This window comes from Ursus maritimus, unplaced genomic scaffold, assembly GCF_017311325.1.
Source record: "Ursus maritimus isolate PB19 unplaced genomic scaffold, ASM1731132v1 scaffold_7, whole genome shotgun sequence".
In the NCBI taxonomy this organism is placed as follows: Eukaryota; Metazoa; Chordata; class Mammalia; order Carnivora; family Ursidae; genus Ursus; species Ursus maritimus.
The window spans coordinates 55,821,409-55,843,963 of NW_024426885.1; the positions used below are offsets into that span (position 1 = coordinate 55,821,409).

The window sequence follows — 22,555 nt, forward strand, 5'->3', positions numbered from 1 at the left end:
GAGAGTATTTCCTGGAGCCAGATATTTAGATTCTGGGATCCAAACAGGGATCCAAGCATTTGTTCATTAAACATATACTTAATGAGTGCTCACTAAATGGCAGGTGTTGTTTTAGGCTGTGGAGATAGAGTCAATTAGAAAAGAAGACGAAGAAAAGGAAGAGGAGGAGGAAGAAGAAGAAGAGGAAGAGGAGGAGGAAGAAAGAGAAGGAGGGAATGGAGGCGGAGGAAGTTGTCCTTGTCCCCAAGGAGCTTATATTGTAGTGTAGGAAATGGTCAATAAACAAGTAATTAAATATAATATTTTGAATTAGAAGAAAGCACTAAAAAGAAATAAACATGGTGACATGAGTGGAGAAGAGCTATTTTTAGTTAGGGAGGTGGGAAAGTGACATTTAAACTGAAATCTGAAAGGAGAAGTCACCTATTAGAACTGAAGGAAGAGGTCCATCCCAGGCAGAACAGTGAATGCTAAGGTCCTGAGCTAGGAAAAAGCTTAGTTCTTTCCAGGAATGGAAAGACAGTGTAGCTGGAGCCTAGTGAATGACAGGGACAGTAAAACAGGATGAAGAGCAGTTAGAGAACAATTGAATATAATAAGGAGATCTGTAGATGTTGTTCTCCTCTCTAGATCCAAGGAGGATTGTAGGGTCACAATTTTAAAGCAGCATTTTCTGATTTAGCCTGTGCACATTCACCACCTTGCAGAGAACTGTCTTCTTCCATCTTCATTCCAACAGAGGACTCTGTTAATTCCCTTTGAATAGTCTCTCTTCACTACCAGATTTAGGGAAGGAACCAAAAGCTACAACTTCATCCCATACCTCTGACCAACTGCAATACCTAAAATCCAGTAAACCTGCAATAAATATTTTGACTTAATTTTTTAAAAAGATTTTATTAATTTTATTTGACACAGAGAGAGAGAGAGCACAGGCAGGGGGAGCAGCAGGCAGAGGGAGAGACAGAAGCTAAGCAGGACCCTGGAATCATGACCTGAGCTGAAGGCAGACGCTGAACCCACTGAGCCACCCAGGTGCCCCGGACTTAATTTTTAATTAGAGCTGTAGACCTACTTGGAGATCAACTAGTCCAACTCTTTTATTAGGATCAAAAGACTATACAATGGGTAAATGGAAAAGAGCTGATGTCCTGACTCCCACTCCTGTTCTCTTTAACTTCTAAGCTCCGCACTTGACATTAGTAAATAAGAGTAGAGTCAAAGCACATTTAATAAGTCAGATAGAACCTGGATGGGGTCCAGTGATTTCTAAATTTCTAAAAGCTATTTTAAAGCCGTATTAGGTATTAGTATATTATTCATAACAGTACTGACACTGATATTGTCATTTGAGTCATGAGAAGAAAATCATAAAAATGCAAGTCTTCATGAAATAAGACATTATTAATGAAAGAGGAAGATGATTTTTTTTTTTTACTTAGATTCGCCTGTCTTCTTGACTGCTGTTCTGGTTCCCACCTACTCTTGTCTGGGGGCCTAAATATCAACACATGGAAGAGAATAAATGAAAGAAAAGTAGCAGCAGCAAAGAAATACTGGTGAAGCCAAGTATGAGTAAGAGCTGGCAAAAAAAAAAAAAAAAACCCTAGCGATGAAGGTCACGCCAGACACCAATTTATATTAATGACTTGCTCTGATCAAACCCAGTAACTGTGCTATTGTAATAAATTCAAGGAGCAAAGGAACCATTGAGCAAGTTATTTATTTATTTATCTCCCTATCTACTTACTTGGCAAGCCAGAATGTGAAAGCTAGATGATAAGACGTACAGTGTTTTGCCAGGCAAGGACTGTGACATCTCTACATTTGCTCTTTGCAAGAAAAAAAAAGACGTGGGGGAAAATGTGACTAACCTACAAGCATTGACTTTCATAAGCAAAAGTACCCGGTTTAGGTAAAAAAGTATTAGGTGAGAAGATAAATTGAGTGTTTTCTCTATCTACCAGGAACCACTTAGGAGAAAAATAGCTCTTTATTGAAATTTATGAGGACTAAAAAGTCATATTAATAACTGTGGCAGTGTAAAGGAGCAACTATTTGCAGAGTTAACAGCCAAAGCTAAGTAAAGAGAATCAAGTACAAATACACCAAAAGAATGAAAAAAATTAAAATTAATTTAAATTATGCTGGGCGTAAAAACACTTTTTTCCCCTCAACTTAGACGATAGATATATATTCTAAATAGAATGTATTTAAATATACTTATAGCATATATATGTAGAAAATAAATATGGAATATATAAATATGTTCTCCTTAACTTTAGCCAGTACAGTTGTGATCATGGTAAATACTCTCTATTTCCTTTTTTGAGTTGCCATCGTCAATGGCAAAGTGTTTCTCTCAAAACGTATAGTTCTTTTCTTGAGTGTGTTCGTACTTAATGTTTTATTTACTGTTCCCTTTTCCTTTTTTATTGAGATATGATTTACATAAGAGGAAATGTGCAAGTCTTCAGTGTACAGTTTGATCAGTTTTGACAAATGCAAACATTTGTTTAACCTACACCTCTCTCAAGGTATAGAATGCTGCCATCAAGCCCAGAAAACCTTCTTGTAACCTCTCAGTCAATCCTGTCTCCAAGAAGCAAACACTATTTTGATTTTTTTCAATATTGGTTAGCTTTGAGTGTTCTGTAATGTCACAGTAATGGAATCATACAATAAGTACTCTTTAAAAAGAAAAAAAGATAAAATCTTTAAAAAAAAAAAAAAAGAAAACATCCGGTAATCAACATATAAACATTTAAAATGTAGATTTTGGGGACGCCTGGGTGGCTCAGTCATTAAGCATCTGCCTTCGGCTCAGGTCATGATCCCAGGGTTCAGGCTCCCTTCTTGGGGGGGGAGGGTGGCTTACTTCTCCCTCTCCCACTCCCCCTGCTTGTGTTCCCTTTCTCACTGTGTCTCTCTCTGTCAGATGAATAAAATCTTTAAAAATGTATAAAATAAATAAAATAAATAAATACAATGTAGATTTGTACATAAATCACTGAGGTAATTTCCTCTGTAACAAATCACGTACCAACTAGCCACATGATTGTGATAGTAAAGTTCCAAGTTTCTATGGACCAATGATAAACGATAGATCATACTATATCATTATAAGCTGGAAACATAACTGATAAGACTTAAGTCCAAAAATAATCATTGGTTTAGTGCAGTGGTTCTCAAGAAGAGGGGGTATTTCTCCCTAATGGGCATTTGCCAATATCTGGAGACATTTTTGATGGTCAGGTCTGTAGGAGTGCTACTGAAATCAGAAACGCTGCTCAGCACCTTACAAGCACAGGGCAGCCCCTACAACAAAGACGGATCCTGTCCAAAATGTCAGTAATGCTAAAGCTGAGAAACCCTGGGTTAGTATAAACCTAAGAAGACAGAGTTCTGAAAGATCAATTGTATTAATATTTTAAGCCGTGACTCCAATGATAAAACAGACTACTTGCTGAGGGAATGGAGACAAAAAGCTTTTGCAAAATCAATCATTGTCTTTGCTACCTTAGTTTTTTGTTTGTAATTATTATAGATTTGGGAAAATACCTATAATGTAAAATGTTTTATAGCTACTTATGTGTTTCCCCCTCTACATTGTGAGTACTGTTTTTTATAAGATTTTATTTATTTATTTATTTGGCCGGGGGGGGGGTGCAGAGAAGGAGAGGGAGGGAGAGAATTCAAACAGACTCCACGCCGAGCACAGAGCCTGACAAGGGGGCCAATCTCATGACCCTGAGATCACGACCTGAGCTGAAATCAAGAGGCAGACGCTTAACCAACTGAGCCACCCAGGCGCCCTCATTGTGAGTACTCTTAACTGTTTATTCCTGGTGCCTTGATTCTTTGTAGGTTTTTGTTGATTGTATAATATGAGAAAAAGTGACCAAGAATTAATTACTCAAAAGTACAAATTAGAAGAAATCCTAATGCCTCCCCCTCCAAAAAGCCCCATAATTATGACAAATTATTGACAAATAGACCCCCAAAGGTAAAAGAGTAAGAGTTAGAAAAAAACCTACGTGGGTCCTACTTCCCTTATGTGCCTGAGAATATTTACTTCCACTTATCTACCTTCCTTTGTGTCAGGCAAAACTGACACATTCATTCTCATTCAATCTCTGTGAGACTCTAAACTCAAGGACAAAGGCTAACTTGTATGTCTTTGTTTCCTTCTGTATCTCCAGCCCCTAGCACAGTACCTGGCCCGTAGGTGGAATCTTTAAAATAATCTTATGAAGTAGCTCTAACACATGTTTTCATGATTATAATTGTGTTAGGGGCTTACTACGTGCCAGGCACTGAACTAACCCTATATCATCTATTGCCTCATTTGATCTTTACCACAACCTTATGGGCAAATATTGTTAACGTATAATATAGATAATGATAATAACCTATGTTTATTGGGACACCTGGGTGGCTCATTCGGTTAAGCATCTGCTTTCAGCTCAGGTCATGATCCCAGGGTCCTGGGATCGAGTCCCACATCGGGCTCCTTGCTCGGTGGAGAGCCCTTGCTTCTCCCTCTGCCTGCCGCTCCCCCTGCTTGTGCTTTCTCACTGTCTCTCTCTCTCTCTCTCTCTCTCTCTGACAAATAAATAAATAAAACCTTTAAAAAAATTTTTAAATAAAAACTTGGAGCTACAAAAAAAGTCAACCTAGACTATATTCTTTCTTCAAATGTATAAAACATAACACTTAAATAGAAAACACAAAGCAGTATGTGTATTTTCTAAAACATGCCTTTTCCCCTCTGCTATACTAGTTACGAGAGCCAAAAAATAGGTCTCATGACAGTAACACCCTACTGAGCATAAAAACTCACCAAGTTCCTGTTAAATAATCACAGGTAGATTTATTAATGGAAAGATCCGGATATAACTTAACAACTGTCACCAAAAGTGAAGTGCTATAAAGATACTTTCTATGAGTTGGGTTCTATGAGAAGACCAAATTCACAGAGCAAGTTTATCAGGGGGTGTTCTTAGGATCAACAACTGTGCGGAATTGGAAACTACCTGAATGATAACAGCCATAGCTTAAAGTTCAGTAGGATTCTAATTATGTCCCCTGGTGAAGAAGTTTCCCCTAAGGAGCTGTAACATCTAAATCTGCAAAACACAGAGTTATAGGGATGGGAAGCACAAATTCCCCGAGTGGGTTTGATGTTAATTATGTCCTATCCTACTTCCACTTTTTGGTTCCTGGAACCATGTATTCTACATATGACAGACCCAGCACAATATCAAGTTTATTGATTTAGCACATATACTGTATCCTAGAAGTTGGTATCCCAACCTCAATGTATTGTATTGAAGGTGGTATCTTGGCTGTACCTTCAACAGGCTATCGTTCTATCGTGTTAGTGGCATTTAGGGGACGTGATACATGATAGAACCAGTGGATCCCATCGTCATGTGCTACTGTGAATTCTTTGCCGTGAAGTGGGTCCTTTGGTTTGATGCAATCATGCTTGTGGATCAAGCGTTCTGTAAGCCCTTAGATATTGATGTTGCTGGAGGCCCTGTGGGTAAGAAAGGCAAATCCATACCTAGAATACATGTCTGTTCCTATTAGAACAAATCTCTAGCCCCCCAGGATGGAAGGGGCCTAAGATAGTCAACTTGCCACAGAGGTCTCCTTGAAGAATGGGGCCCTAGCAGTGACACAGCATGAGCTCAGCTGGTAGCAGATGGGACGCTTGGCAGCTTCAGGAGCTCGATCAGCCTTGGTCGGTGGGAGCCCACGCACACCCTCTGTCCCGGCCGTTATGGCTACTCCTTCGTGAATTTATTGTGCCAGCATTAGGGTGGCTGATGACAGAAGCTGACTGTCATCTGCCCAAGCCATTTAGCTACCTGATTGTTTAATGCTTCTTCTGTGATGAATGCTTCTGATGGGCACTACCATTTGATAACAAAGATTTTCACACTCTGTAGCTGATTTTAAGCCATTCACATGCCTTTACCCCAGACTTCTCAATCCCCACTATACAATCTTCCTGTTTTAGGCCCCTGATCAGAACACTCACCACCACCCATGAAACTGTAAATATTCTAATCTTAGGCTACTTCTCTTTCCACACGGAGTAAATAACCAGGTACACTACCCAAAGCTCTGCCCGCAGGGAGCATTTCCTCTCACAGCTCTTTTATTTTATTATATCATAATGACTTTCAATACATACATATTTTTTAAGATTTTATTAGTAAGTAATCTTTTCATCCAATGTCAGGCTCCGACTTACAACCCTGAGATCAAGAGATCATGTTCTACCAACTGAGCCAGCCAGGCACCCCAACAATACATATATTTTTAATTGAAGTACAGTTTACATACAATATTATATTAGTTTCAAGTGTATGACATACCAGTTCAACATTTGTATGTATGATGAAATCCTCACTGCAATAAATGTAGTTATCATCTGTCACCTTACAAAGTTATTACAATGTTATTGATTATATTCCCTACCCTGTACTTTATATCCGTGTGAATTATTTGTTTTATAACTGGAAGTGTGTTCTTCTTAATCCCTTTCACCTATTTCACCCATCCCTTCACCCCTTTCCCTTTGGCAACCACCAGTTTGTTCTCTGTATTTACATCTGTTTCTGTTTTGTTTTGTTTTTAGATTCCACATGCAAGTGATATCATACAGTATTTGTCTTTCTCTGTCTAACTTATTTCACTTAGCATAATACCCTTTAGGTCCATCCATGTTGTTGCAAATGGCAAGATTTCTTTCTTTCTTTCTTTCTTTCTTTCTTTCTTTCTTTCTTTCTTTATGTATTTTAGGGGCACGTGGGTGGCTCAGTCGGTTAAGCATCTACCTTCAGCTCAGGTCATGATCCCAGGGGTCCTGGGTTGGAGCCCCACGTCAAGCTCCCTGCTCAGCAGGGAATCTGCTTCTCCCTCTCCCTCTGCCCCTACTCATGCTCTCTCTCTCACCCCCTCTCTCTCAAATAAATAAATAAAATCTTTTTTAAAAGGGATTTTGTTTATTTGAGAGGGAGAGAGCACACACAAGTGGGGAAGAGACAGAGGGAGAAGGAGAGAAAGAGAATCCCAAGCAGACTCCCCACTGAGCGTGGAGCCTGACATGGGGCTTGATCCCACAACCCTGAGATCACAACCTGAGGCCAAAACCCAGAGAGAGATGCTCAACTGACTGAGCTACCCAGGCGCCCCAGGCCTGCATTCCTTTTTACAACTGGGTAATAGTCTACTGTGTGCATGTGTGTGTGTGTGTGTGTGTGACTTGCTAGTTGGTGTTGACACACACACACCACCCCCCAAGCGCACAACTGGATGCAGAACCCTTACGAACTACCTTACCACTAGAGATGACGTTTCCGTAACTCTTTGCCCACCAAGCTCCCCTGGATTCCATTCTGACCTTGTTGCCTATGGTGTAATTGCACTGCCTGGCTTCTGATGGTTGAGCACTACCACGTGGCCTCTATTATTTTGTTATCTTCTCATTCCCATTGAGATTAGTGAGCTCAGTCCTATAAGCAACACCTGTGCCATTAACACTGCCCTTCAGAGGAGAGCGACTACCGATAGCTCACACATGTTGTCTGTCTCACCAGCCTATTCTTTATTGCTTTGGCCTCCTGCAGAACAAAGTCATCTGGTGACTTTTCAAGGCTTACAGTCTGTCCATGTAACATGCTCATTTCCTCCAACCTTTTCATGCTTCTTCCACCGCCCGCCATGACAGTTGCAGCATTTCTACTCCACTTGAGAAGGGTCGTCACTTTCTTCCAGCTTCTGAGAGCCTTTGTAGCAGTGCATCAACACCTTCTGGAGTTCTTGCTGGGGTGTTAAAACCTGGATCCCAGAACAGTACTTCTAGATTGGTAAACACTACTTTATCCTACGTTATGTTTTACTTCTATCCCATCATCTAGCACTCTTGGAATTAAGTCCCATATTCACGGTCTCAGCTGCTCAATTACATGATGGCTGGGTTCTGCAGAACCTTCAGAGTATACTACCTTTCTTTCTTGCAGGCCTGATGTTTCCCCGTTCATTTTTTTGTAACCTTCATTATTGACCTCATGGCTAGGAGGGAAGTTGAGGATAGACCTTGAGGGCCCATCCATGTGGTATTGAGGGCACATGCCTCTTAATCATCTTCAAGTCAGAGGAAAGCATTAGTTCTTAAGGAGTGAGCCTCTTCTTAAGTTCAGAGGGCTTGAGGGAATCTGGGGCATCAAGATCTGAATGTATCAACCTAGATGTCTTCTCTCCGGGTCCCATTTTCTCCTAATCAGGGCCCTGACTTTACATAACAGGCTTGGCTAGGTCGACAATTTAACATTCTTGAACTCTGCTAGTCTTCGGACTACATCACGGGCCTGGTTCTCAGCTTCTTCTACCCTTCTACTGCGGAAGAGAGTTTCTCAATACAAGCATAACCACCCTATTGTGCTTCACTTTCTTGCAATTTGCAGGTATTGTGTTTTTTAGAAATTGCTTTGTGGCAACCCTGCACTGAACAGGTCTATTGGCACCATTTTTTCAACAGTGTTTGCTCACTCTGTATCTCTGTGTCGCATTTTGGTAATTCTCACAATATTTTCATTATTATTGTATTTGTTATGGTGATCTGTGATCAGTGATCTTTGATGTTACTATTCTAATTGTCTTGGGGTATCATAAATTGCACATATAAAAGATGGCAAACTTAATCAATAAATGTTGTGTGGGGGCGCCTGGGTGGCACAGCGGTTAAGCGTCTGCCTTCGGCTCAGGGCATGATCCCGGCATTATGGGATCAAGCCCCACGTCAGGCTCCTCCGCTATGAGCCTGCTTCTTCCTCTCCCACTCCCCCTGCTTGTGTTCCCTCTCTCGCTGGCTGTCTCTATCTCTGTCGAATAAATAAATAAAATCTTAAAAATAAATAAATAAATAAATAAATAAATAAATAAATAAATGTTGTGTGTATTCTGACTGCTCCACCCACCAGGCTATTCCTTGTCTCTCTGCCTCCTCCAGCTTCCCTATACGCTGAGACACAGCAATATTGAAATTAGGCCAGTTAACAACCCTACAATGGCCTCGAAGCATTCAAGTGAAAGAAAGAGGTGCATGTCTCTCACTTTAGATCAAAAGCTAGAAATGATTAAGCTTAGTGAGGAAGGCATGTTGAAAACCTGGGTGGGCTGAAAGCTAGGCCTCTTGCACCAAACAGTTAGCCAAGCTGTGAATACAAGGGGAAAGTTCTTGAAGGAAACGGAAAGTGGTACTCTAGTGAACACATGAATGATAAGAAAGCAAAATAGCCTTATGCCAATATGGAGAAAGTTTGAGTGGTCTGGATAGATCAAACCAGCCACAACATTCCCTTCAGCCAAAACCCAGTCCAGAGCAAGGCCCTGACTCTCTTCAATTCTGTGAAGACCAGAGAGGGGAGGAAGCTGCAGAAGAAAAGTTTGAAGCTAGCAGAGGTTGGTTCTTGAGGTTTAAGGAAAGAAACTGTCTCTATAACATAGAAATGCAAGGTGAGGGGGCTCCTGGGTGGCTCAGTCAGTTAAGCGTCCAACTCTTGATTTCGGTTCAAGGGTTGTGAGATTGAGCCCCAAGTCAGGCTCATGCACTGGGCATGGAGCCTGCTTAAGACTCTCTCTCTCTCTCAAAGAAAAAAAAAGTACAAGGTAAGGCAGCAAGTGCTGATGTAGACGCTACAGCAGTTTCTCCAGAAGATCCAGCTGAGATCATTCTGCTACACTCAATAACAGATTTTCAGTATAAAGAAAACAGCCTTCTACTGGAAGAAGATGCCATCTAGGACTTCCACAACCAGAGCAAAGTCAATGCCTGGCTCAAAGCTTCACAGCACCGACTGATTCTTTTGTTAGGGGTGAATGCACCTGGTGGCTTTCATTTGAAGCCAGTGCTCATTTACCATTCCAAAAGTCCTAGTGCCCTTAAAAATTATGTTAAACGTACTCTGCCTATGCTCTGTGTATGGAACAAAGCTTAGATGATACCACATCTGTTCACAACATGGTTTAGTAAATATTTTAAGCTCACTGTTGAGACCTACTTGCTTAGAAAAAAAATATTTCAAAATGTGATTGCTCATTGACAAGGCAGTGGGTCACCCAAGAGCTCTGGAGGAGATGTACGAGGTTCATGTTATTTTTATGCATCACACAACATCCATCCCACAGACCTGGATCAAGGAGTCATTTACACTTGAAAGTCCTATTATTTAAACAAATATATTTCTTAAGGCTTTAGCTGCCATAGATAGTGATCCTCTGATGAATCTGCACAAAGTAAATGGAAAACCTTCTGGAAAGGATTCACCATTCTAGATGCCATTAAGAACATTCATGATTCATAGGAAGTGGTCAAAATGTCAACCTGAATAGGGAGGGATGTGGAAGAAGTTGATTCTGACCCTCATGGAAGACTTTCAGGGGCTGGAGACGTCAGTGGAGGAACTAACTGCAGACGTGGCAGAAACAGCAAGAGAACTAGAACGAGAAGCAGAGCCTGGAGCTGGGCCTGCGTGGCTGCAATCTCATGGCCAAACTTGAACAGTCTAGGAGCTGCTTCTTATGCATCAGCAAAGCAAGTGGTTTCTGGAGATGGAGTTTGCTCCTGGTGGAGACGGCTGAAGTGACAACAAGGGATTTAGATTATTCCATCCACTCAGTTCATAAAGCAGGGGCAGGGCTGGAGAGGATGACTCCGGTTTCGAAAGAAGTTCTGCTATCCAACAGCATCACGTGCTACAGAGACATCGTCCATGAAAGGAGGAGTCCATCGATGTGGCAAAATTGTCTTCTTTTAAGAAATTGCGGCAGTCGCCCCAACCTTCAGCAACCACCACCCTGATCGGTCAGCAGGCATCAGCATCGAGGCAAGACACCTCACTAGCAAAAGGATTATGATTCACTGAAAGAGGATGGATAGCACTTTTTAGTAATGAAATATTTTTAAATTAAGGTACGTACATTGTTTCTGTAGACACAACGTTATAGCATCCTTAATAGACTAGGGTATAAACATAACTCTTATATGGAATGGGAAGCCAAAAAATTCATTTGACTCACTTTATTGCACTATTCACTTTAGGGTGGTGGTCTGGAACCGACCCTGCAGGGTCTCTGAGGCATGCCGGAAAGCTGTGGGGGGCAGGGGGGAATGCATGGCAGAAGGAGAGGGAGAAGCAGACTCCCCGTTGAGCAGAGAGCCCGAACTGGGGCTCAATCCCAGGACCCCAAGATCATGACCTGAGCCAAAGGCAGACACTTAACTGACTGAGCCACGCAGGTGCCCCCAAACCCCATTTTCGCATCTGCCTTCTACCCCTCCTGGCACCAACTGTCACAGGTTGGATTCTCCACGGAGCAATGCAGGAAGTTTCTAAGGGAGCACTCTCAGGATAGGATATCTGGAAGGGGAATGGAAGGAAGCAAGACTAAGTAGAGGAAGAAACTGCACTGCAAAGCGGTCCCAAGGAAGCGTTGGCTGACCTGTCAGGGAGCTCGAAATCTGCGATGGCCCTTCTGCATTACCCCAAGTTCGGGGGAAGTGCCTGGCATTCATACATTCACACGAACCAGTCATCAGATGCAGGCTGCCCTGGGAAAGGGTGTGGCCTTGGACAAGGTGGCTCTTTTCAGCAGAGATTGATTTAAGTCCTCCGTTCTGAAGAGGTGATCTGGACAGTGCAGAACAGGATTCATGACAATGATGCCGACAAGCTTTTCAGAGCTCAGGGGAACAGAGATGGGAAAAGCCTTCAAGAAGAGGAAGTGCTTGGACAGGAATAAGCATTTTGCTCTACCATAATTGTTTGATTTGCTAGTGAATAGGATTTGATTCTAGTTACAAAATTTGCTTTGTAAAAAAATCTTACAGATATTTTGTTGATAAGACTTCTAGAAACATCTGAACAAAAATAAATACTTACTGAGTTTAGAACAAGAGATCCCAGACAGCTTAACACATTGATTATAGTTCTGCTTTAATAGGGTAAGATTTGAAAATACACAGATATCGAGGGAAAAAAAGTAAAGCAGTATCAAGTATTGAGAGCACAATTATGCTTTAATTTGGGTCTTCAGTTTCTAATCATAACAGCAATCATACTTCTCAACAATGTCCACCAGCAATACAAACACATCCAATGGTAACATGAGAGCAATACACTTTACACTGGACTTGTCAAATACCCACTCTATCAATTCACCATGTGTTTCATCTGAGTTTTTCATAAGAAAAGAGGCATATCTATAATTCACAATCAAATAGTCAGGTTTCTGAAGACTTAGATATGAAATACTGCCTGTCATTCTGCTTCTCAAACTGTAAAAAAACAGTATAATTTATTCTTCAAAGCAATTTTATAGACATGGGTGGTCCAGCTAATTTCATAGTGATGTTGGCTGAATATGATACAAAGGAAATACAGGTATCTTCCAGGACAATAGGATAAAGGAAGCTTTAAGAATTCACGAGGAAAAAAAGGTGATAAAACCTAAACTTCTTTTTCAGATGTTTTAAAATTTCTGTAAAACTTTTTGTTCCAAAATTAACCATTTAACTATGGTACATAAAATATACTGAATGCATTGTCTGACATGCAGATAGGAAACCCTCTCCTTTTACATAATAAAATCTCCTTCTGGTCCATCTTGGACCAAGTCCTGGTTGTCTGATGGCAGATTTCTCTTGAGAGGCCTGAAGTTGTAATAAAATGCACTGTTTTCATCTACTGGTTGGTATTCCTGTTCAATTTCAGTTAAGAAGCCACTTCCAGAACCACTTCCAGATCCAGAGCCAGAACCAGAGTAGTCCTCAGAAAGAGGGAAGACATCATTCCAGTTCTGGGATCTTGTCATTCTGAAGACAGAAAAATGAAAGAAAAAAAATGGTAAAGTTTGAGACATAAGGAAGATAATCATTAATAAATGTTTTAAGATAGAAAACTAATGCAGTCTCCCAGTTGCTCAAATTAAAAGTTAAAAGTTTCCCAGTTACTCAGGACTTTACAACAAAAAACAAATCAGACCTTCCTACATGTTTGCCTACACTTACTGTACTTAACTCATTGCATTTATCGATCAACGTCTATGCATTGCAGACTCATAATAAACAGTGCTACTTTTCTTATCGCTAGCATAGTAATCCTATGTTTAGTAAATTTACTTAAGGAGTTTTTTTTTTTTTAAGATGCCTTTCCCATTTTCTTCCACTAAAGAAAGGACAAACAAGTGTAAGACAGCCTAGATAGATGACATTTTTTCCTAATTTAAAATTTCTACAAAACTTCTAATAATTCACAGTGCTTCCACGAAACTCATTCTTAAGAAATTCTTTGTAATAAGTTAAGCATTATGTTTGCCACCAATTAACTAATGCAATTTCCTCTCAGAAAAGTAAGTGTATTCATTGAGAAGGGGTCAGTTGGTGGTTAGAAGTCCACTCAGCACCAAAGACCAGAGCAATGGTGTTACCCCCTCAGTGGTAGAACAAGGCAACTAAGTATCAGAGACAAAAATTTAGTTTCATAGTCCATGGGTCATTTTTTTCCAGGAAAAAAATGAACCACAGGCCATATAACAGATTAGAGCTTCATTCATGCATGCATTCAGTAAATATTGAACATCTGATCCCTGTTCTAAGTGCCTGGGATAGAATGGGGACTGACAGATGAGGTCCCTGCTCAAGAAAATTAGAACTTGTTGGGGGAGACAGACAATAACAAGCGAATAAATCAGGAAAACATGAGGCGGTACTAAATGCCATGCAGAGGAGTGAAACAGACTAATGTAATAGACGGTGACCACGGGGTTAGTTTAGACTGTGAGGTCAGGAAAAGGGATCCGGGCCGGAAACACAGCTTGGTGGTTCCATACGCACGCACGCACACGTGCACATGCGCACGCACAGTGGAAGCCATAGAACAGGATATGGTCACCTAAAAAAAAGCATGCAGATAGAGAAGAGCCCCAGGACAGAGCTAGGGCCACACCAACATATTAAATATTGAACAAAAGAGAAAGAACAATCAGGGAAGTAGAAGAAAACTCAAGATTAGGTGGGACCATGAAAGCCCAGAGAAGAAAGCATTTCAAAGCGGGAGAAGGGGGGTGGGGAGGGCGGTCAACTGTTTTTGAAGGTAATTAAGAAGTTGAGTAAGGAGAGAAGAAGAGAAGTAAACAGTGGATGTGATAAGCAGGAGTATTTGTGACCTTAAGAAGCATTCTGAGTAGAAGGTGGGAACAGAAGTTCAAACAGAAGGGGAGGAGGAGTGGGAAGACAGGAAGCATCCCTTTCAGTGTGTGTTACTGGGAAGAGGAGCAGAGAACAGGGCAATGGCTGGAAAGGATGCAGAGTCAAAGAAGAGATTTTACCCAACTGTACAAGACACTAAAGAATGTCTGCACACGGATGGAAGAAGATACTGGGCTCAGGAGTAATCGCAGAACTGACGTCCCAGAGAAGTGAAGCCAACTAGGGGATAGCGAGGAAACTCAGAGATGAGCGACGGTAAGGAAATACTTCTCTCTCGGGGCTAAAGGGGCCATGGAAGAAGGTGGTGTTACCTGAGCCCAGCTTCTGGCGGGAGCTGAAGCCATGGATGAGACACTGCCTGGCCAGAGTGCCACCCAAGGCAGGGACTGAGAAGGCACATCCTGGTCTCTCTGCCTCCCATGCTTCCCGGTCTCCCTCCCGCACCTCCCATTGGCCAAACTCAGCCACAGACCTGGGAGCCTAAGAAAGGCAGACCATGGGATGAGCCCTCACCCCTCACCCAATACAGAGCAAGAAGGGAAAAGAAAGATGGATAGGAGGGCAAAAGGGCCCAGGACCAATAGCAGAGCAGGGACTGTTCATTCATAAGTGTCAGGAGTGTGAGAGTAAGAAGAAAACTTTCCTGGCTGAGTAAAGGGGAAGAGCAAAGAGATTGAAGAAGAGAAGAAATGGTGTAAAATAGTTGTTTTGGAGAAATCTAACATTTAGATTTAAATGAATTACTATGGAAACTCCTGAGTTAAAGTCATGGCGGACACTACAAAATCCGTTTCAGGCTTAATGCTGTGGACTAAACGTGGAAGCAAGGGAGTGGCATTTTGAGGCTGGTGATGACATCTCTCACGCAATGAATGCCATTGATGAAGAGAATCACTGGGACCCTCCGAGGGATGATAGCCTTACCTGGTTTGGGCGTGATGATTTACCCGGCTTCGAGGAGAGTGATTTTCTAGGTTTAATCCTCTAAGTCTAAGGATTAAACCTTTTATGATAATCCTTTTCATAACACGGTTTTGCTGCATGTTATATAACTTTGATATTCACTGAGATCGTTGATTCTAAGACAATGCCATTTTGGTTACTTATGAATTCCCGCTGGATCTTTTTAGCAAGTTTAAAGCAGGTTTTATTTGATCAAGAAGAGGTTTGGCTTTCTCTTTGACAAGTCTTGGCCATTTATTCTGCCTTTCCCTGATTTCTTTTGTTTAATCACTACCGTCTCATATCAGGACATTTTTATCACCCCTCCCCACTCTCTCTCCTCCAGCCCCCAGTGACCACGCATCTATTTCCCACCTCCATGGATTTCCTACTCTGGACATTTCATATCGATAGAATCATGCAATATGTGGCTTTTTGTGTCTGGTTTCTTTCACTTTGCATGATGTTTTCAGGATTCATCCATGTGGTAGCATGTATCAGTACTCTGTTCCTTCTTTTGGCCAAATAATAGTCCACTTTAGGGATATACTATGTTTTGTTTATCCATTCAGTTGACAGACTTCTATTGGATTTCAGTGTCTAATGTGCTCTACTTACATAAATACAATAATGTCCGATCATTTCCAATACTTGTTGGTGAAAAGTGCTCAATTTTTGCCTCTGCCCCCACAAAAAGACCTTGCAAAAGCATAGATGAATCACGCATTCTTGCACATCTCATATGCCAGTAAACACAGTCCTGTTTTACCATGTCCTGTGCAGTGAAAACCAACCATCAAAGCAAGAGCTTGAAGAAGAACACTCTTGACAACGCTCCCATCTCCAAGCCAAGATCTCAACAGAGGCTGGTGAAAGTAAAATCAGAGAAAGTTCACTTACGAAGAAGGGTCTGTCCTCGGAGGAAGGATTCTGTTGGATTCACCAGGAAGTAGGTTGAACATCGGTCCCTTTTCATCAATGCAGTTTGCAGAATTACTGTCAGGACTGCAGCGTACCCACTGGTACCTGGCTTTCCGCACAGGAGAACCTGTCCACACAAGGAACCCACGTGGTTCATAAGTATCTCTTACACCACTTCTAATCACTCTGTCCCTAAGGATTTTTGATTCAATTGATTCTAAATTTGGCAGAAGGTAAGGTGTGGGCAGGTTTTATGACTATAAATATAACAAGAGTACCCACTGTGTGCCAGCCTTTTATATACATTGTCCTCACAACAACCCTAAAAAGCAGCCCAGAGTTTAAGGTTAGAATAGGCTTTGGCAATTAGCTACCCAGAGTAACATCCCAGCTCTGCTACTGGTGAGCTGTGAAAGCTTCACTTCTCTAAAAAGTAAGTAAATAAATCTACTAAAAAAAAAAAAATGAGACAGCTCTCTGGATACTGATACAGATTCTCCAGGGTAGATTAAGTTAAAAAAAAAAATAAGGAACACTGTGCATTGTGTTAACATCTGCGCGTGTTTGTGTTTTTAAGACTATATTTACATATATGCTTACATCTATGTAGCTTGAACCTCTGAACAGATACGAAACAAACTGCCTCTGTGAGGGAATTGGTAGGCAGAAGACAGTGGAAGGAAGGATACTGACTTTACTGCATATCCTTTGAAGCTTTATTTATTTATTTTTGAGAGAGAGAGAGAGAAAATGTGCAAGCATGAGTGAGGGAGGGGCAAAGGGAGAAGCAGGCTCCTCACCGGTCTGGGACAGCCAGTCGTCCCAAATGGGTTAGTTCTGTCACTGCCTGGAGACCGGAGGTAAGGCAGCAAGAGAACATCCAATGTCTGCCCCTTTCTAGCTGTGTGCCCTTGCCCAACTTACTTAACCTCCCTGTGTTTCAATTTTTTCATCCATGAAATGCAGACAGTAATAGATTTAATAATGAGATATAAACGCTAGGTTCTCAGAATAACACCTGGCACCATGGTCAGAGCTCTTTAAATGCTAGTTTCTCTGATGAGGAGGAAGACCACAATGACCAATCTCTGCTAGTGGACAGCTTATAGAGATCAGAATTTAAATACTCATTCTAGGGGCGCCTTGGTGGCTCAGTTGTTAAGCCTCTGCCTTCAGCTCCGGGCGTGATCCCAGGGTCCTGGGATAGAGCCCTGCATCAGTCTCCTCTGCTGGGAGCCTGCTTCTTCCTCTCCCACTCCCCCTGCTTGTGTTTCCTCTCTCACTGGCTGTCTCTCTCTCTGTCAAAAAAATAAATAAAATCTTTAAAAATAAATAAATAAAATTCATTCTATCATTTAGTACCTGATTCTCAATTTCTCATCTTTCAAAGATGAATAATAGTGTCCCAAAAAGTTCCCGTTCAAACGAGATAAAAGTATGTAAAACACCTAGCAAGAATCTTTGTGCATGGTATTTAATACGCTTTATTTTTCTTTCTCCTTCTCTGATCCTTTCCTGAAGCCGCCTGAGTTTCGCATTCAGTTGCTACCTAGAAGCCCGGTATTGCGGGTGGGCTATATATCCAACATGTCCAGCAGAGGGCGACAGCTCCACACTCTGTGCTGGCTAGAACAGTGCTGTCCACCTGCGTTAAGACAGCCACCCATGGAATTTTCAATGTTCTAGCAGCCGTATTTTTAAAAGTAAAAAGAGACAAGTGAAATCAATGTCAACACATTTTACTTAGTTAATGTATTCGGATATTGCCACTTAACATATAAACAATATAAAAGTTATTAATGAAATTTTACATTTTTCTTTGCATGTAAGTCTCCAAATCTGGTATATATTTTGCACTTTACAACACATTTCAGTTTGGACTTGCCACACTTCAAATGCTCGGTGGCCATCGCTTTGGACAGAGTAGGTCTAGGTATTCTCTTTTACACGCAACTGATGTGCTATCAAACCGAGGTAATGTTTGCATAGATAGGAAGTTAAATGAAAAAGTAAAACTAACACTTTATGAGGAAGCATCCAGGTGAAAGACCATATCTTTTCACTGGCATAACAAATGCAAGTTTGGCAAATTAGTGAAAAGAAATTCTAAAATACACCCCCCCCCCAGAATTCAGAATCACAGCTTTTGAAATTTATAGAGGGACTTCTTGGGGGCCTGGCTGCCTCAGTTGGTGGAGCGTGCGACTCCTGAGCTCAGGGTTTTAAGTTCAAGCTCCACATTGGGTGTAGAGATTACTTAAAAATAAAATCTTTTTTTTAAAAAAGAAGGGCTTCTTTTGGGGGGTGATGAAAATGTTCTAAAATTGACTAGCTGCATATATCTGTGAATCTAAATTTTGTAAAACATTGAACTGTACACTTTATTTTTTTAAGATTTTATATATTTATATATTTATTTATTTAAGAGGGAGAGAGAGTGAGTGAGTGATCGAGAGAGAGCACAAGCCAGGGAGAGCAACAGGCAGAGGGAGAGGGAGCAGCAGACTCCCTGCCGAGCGGGAAGCCTGACATGGGGCTCGATCCCAAGATCCTGACCTGAGCCGAAGGCAGAAACTTAACCAACTGAGCCGCCCAGGCACCCCTGAACTATATACACTTTAAATGGTTGAACAGTATGGTTTGTGAAGGCTATTTCAATAAAGCTGTTAAAAAACTTATAAAGAAATCAAAAGTAGAAGTCCCCCCACCTTCCAAAAAAGTTTATCTAATTTGGGACTGATCATTTTCAGTCAGTTAAAAAAAAAAAAAAGCGTGGTTACAGACACAAAGTTCCTGACTTATCTGTTGAAGGGTTTTGGCGGGACGTGAAGTCTCAGCCCCTGCTGTTGCCGGACTACCTTGGCTCTATCTTGCTTGAGAGAAACGTCTTATGATTACCGCAATTGAAAAAAAAATAAAAGGGAGAATGCTAGTGGACACAAAGTTTATCTTCCTCAGAAGCCCCCATCTGCTGGATCTGCTGGTTAATTTGGGGTGGATTCCAGGGAAAAGAATGGTTTTTATTCAGAATCCTTTTCCTCACTGGCCACCAGCACACACACAGAGTCGCTAGTCCTGCTTTACCAAAATGTTTTCTGTGAATGAACGCTATTCCTGTCATCCCTCTGCATTTTTTTTTACTTTTTTATTTTTAAGGGTTTTTTTTTTAAAGATTTTATTCATTTATTTGACAGAGAGAGAGACAGCCAGTGAGAGAGGGAACACAAGCAGGGGGTGTGAGAGGAAGAAGCAGGTTCCCAGCGGAGCAGGGAGCCCGATGCGGGGCTCGATCCCAGGACTCTGGGATCACGCCCTGAGCCGAAGGCAGACGCTTAACAACTGAGCCACCCAGGCGCCCCCCTCTGCATTTTTTAAAAAAATATTTTTACTTTTATTTTATTAAAGTAGGCCCCATGGCCAACACGGAGTTTGAACTCACAACCATGAGATCTAGAGTCACATGCTCTACCAATGGAGCCAGTCAGGTGCTCCTCTCTGCATCTTTTTATTTTGTAGTACCAAATTTTCCCCAACATCATCACAATTTACCAATTTCCTATTCTTACCGGAGATTTGCTACAGGTGTGTTGCAGAAACTTAAGCAGAAAATGCCATGCGGGGCAGGGTTATAAAAGACCATTCTGTTCATTGTTTTCACTGAAACAGACATCACTAAGCTGGAGTTGCTTCCTACCGGACAGTCAGTTCTGCAAGATAGATAAGGCTCCCCCACCCTTGCGTGGTTTGATGAGCCATAAATGTTCCAAGTTTACTTTCAATTTCCCCCTCTCTAACCCTCAATTCAGCGGTAAACTTTGTAGCAAGTTTACTGTAGTCAAAGCAAGGTGTTTTGTTTTAAATAAAGAAAATCTTGGGCTGCGTGGCTGGCTCAGTAGAGCAAGCAACTCTTAATGTTGAGGTCCTAAGTTGAGTCCCCCAGACAGAAGATGGGCTTCTACAAGGCAAGGAGGGAGGCTTCAGAATGAAACCAGCCCCACTGACATCTTGATCTTGGACTTCCAGCCAGCAGAACTGTGAGAAAATACATTTCTGTTAAGCCACACCAGTCTGGGTACTGTGCAGCCCTAGTAAACTCATGCAGTAATCTAAGATGTTTTGAATATGTTCAGGAAAAGCAAGCCAAAAGCCTGGTTTGAGCAGTTCAGTCAAACCAATGGTTTAAGTAAACATTTTTTAAAAGATGGAGAAAGAATGCTATGGAATCATATCTGGCATCACACGCAGGTCTGGGAAATAGTGGCGAGGCTCTGCGCATTGCCGCCTTGAGCGGTTCTCACACACGCACAGCCACGGGTGGGCATCTATTTCCCTTCTTATTTGATGCACATCTATTTCCCTTCTTATTTGATGTGGGCATAAACCCTTAATTCCAACACCAAGGGCACTTCTCTTTTGGAAATACCCTAGTTTTTCAGTTCATTCATTCTATCTTTTTTGGTTCCTTTTCCAACGAAGAGCTAAACCTACCAGGTAATGATATAACGCTAGTACTTCATACAATTACATAATGGTTTCTTCACTTCTTTCTGATGAATACCTACTACAAAAGGAATGTTTTTGTTTTTTAAGATTTTATTTATTTGAGAGAGAGAGAGAGAGAGCATGAGCAGGGGCAGAGGGAGAGGGAGAAGCAGACTCTTCACGAGCAGGCAACCCATGTGGGGCTCGATCCCAGGTCCCCGGGATCATGACCTGAGCCACCCAGGCACCCAGGAACGTTTCTGTTTCGATTCTAGTTTTACCCACTGAATCTTAGTGGGGAATTTGATATTTTGGGGAAATCTTGAATATGTAAAGACTGTCTTAGCTCTGGCAGGGGGGACCCCCTCCACCAACTGGTCACTCACGTTTGTGCTACAAATATAGCCCTCATTACTCTGGATCTTGTCAGAACACATCAGGGAATCATTTCATCAAGCTCAAGATTTTCCCTAAAAGACCCAAGACTGTTTCTTAAAACCAATAATGTTTTATACTTTAAAAAATACATAGATTATTAAAAAATTTTAAAAATACATAGATTAGTAGAAAAGTTTCAGCAACATTATTTGCTGTTATTTTCTTCAATAATTGAAAAACAAGAAGAAAATTATTGTATAAGTTTCTAGTACTTAATGGATGTATCTGAGATTATCTGAACGATTTCACTTCCACCAGAAGAAACAACAAGACAACTAGAAGTCACTTCGAAGAAACAAATCCAGGACATGTGTGTCACTGTAAGTCAATGTTTCCTGTACAAATTGGGGGAATTTAAATAATTTTCTACTATAAATTGTCCCATCTATTTATCAGGCCGTGACCTTCTGCCTTCTTTAGATGCGATCCCTTATTCACCAAAGGAGAAGAAACCGTATTTTTCTTACAAACTGATCGTTTCTGTTGTCTTAGTCATAAGGATTTTAAGTTGTTTCGGTCTGACTAAACAACCCTAAATGATAGAGAAATCTAACAAGAAATTTCCAAATGTAATGTGTCTCTGAGCAACAGCACGAATACTACAATTCTCTGGTCTCTCTTTAAACTGAGAGGCTTTGTACTACGTCTAACCATAACTGAATTTTCACTAAGAACTAAATTTTTTTTAAAAAAAGGAAAAATACACACATTTACTCTGACTTTTAAAATATATCATTTTCCACTGTTAGCAGAATTATGACACTGCCATAACATATTCACGCTTGGGACTGACGTACGCCCCTAGGGACAGGTAGACACTCCGAAACACTCCACGATGCCGTCTTCTCCCACAGACACATGGGTCATCTTCTATATTCCTTTCAGGAGCTTTAAAATTTTTTTTAATTTAAAATTCAATTTAATTAACCTACGGTGTATTATTAGTTTCAGAGGTAGAATTTAGTGACTCATCAGTTGACCTTTCTTGAGTTTTTCAAAGTTGATAAACTCTACCTTTTCATCCAAAATTAAAACAGCGCGTTTCAATTGTGGTGTTTATGAGGCCACACCTGCCTCTGAGTTTCATTTTTCTTGGTACCAAACTTAACCAAACTCACGTTGAAGAGTTCAGCTCCCCTCCAAATCCTTTCTCTTTGCCTCCTTTCCCACAGTATAATACATTCTGTACTTTAAGGTGAATATAATCATTTGTGTGGACCCCAGGGCTTGCAAAGATGATGGGGGGACAAGATTCCTGGGTCTTACCTTGAACTGGAGAATCCGAAACCAGGAGGAGGGCAAGAACCAGGACGAGCCTACTGCCCTGTTGGGGTAGCTGCATGGTGACCAGCTTGCTTAGTTCTGCTGCCTGCACACCGACCCCGCGATGAGGAAATGTAGCAGGGCGCACTCTGTCCCTTTTAGAAAAAGTTCCAAAACCTCAAACCCTGCCCAGAACCCACGTCACAATTTCCTGAACAAAAAGAA

General features: G+C 41.3%; 1 protein-coding gene across 1 annotated transcript; it reads right to left on the reverse strand.

Annotated features, from left to right (window-relative positions):
• Positions 1-12,075: 12,075 nt before the first annotated feature.
• On the reverse strand, positions 12,076-22,490 carry SRGN (serglycin). Its single transcript, XM_008695966.2, has 3 exons — positions 22,334-22,490; positions 16,127-16,274; positions 12,076-12,889 (listed from the first exon to the last, which is right to left on the reverse strand). Exons 1-3 carry the CDS (start codon positions 22,407-22,409, stop codon positions 12,652-12,654), a joined length of 462 nt encoding a protein of 153 aa, XP_008694188.2. The 5' UTR covers positions 22,410-22,490; the 3' UTR covers positions 12,076-12,651.
• Between the last annotated feature and the right edge of the window lie 65 nt (positions 22,491-22,555).

Coding starts and splice junctions, on each gene's coding strand:
- SRGN (XM_008695966.2), bottom strand. CDS start 22,409: ATGCAGCTACCCCAACAGGGCAGTAGGCTCGTCCTGGTTCTTGCCCTC. Junction 16,275..22,333: donor TTCGGATTCTCCAGTTCAAG/GTAAGACCCAGG, acceptor TTGTGTGGACAG/GTTCTCCTGTGCGGAAAGCC. Junction 12,890..16,126: donor CCGAGGACAGACCCTTCTTC/GTAAGTGAACTT, acceptor TTCTGTCTTCAG/AATGACAAGATCCCAGAACT.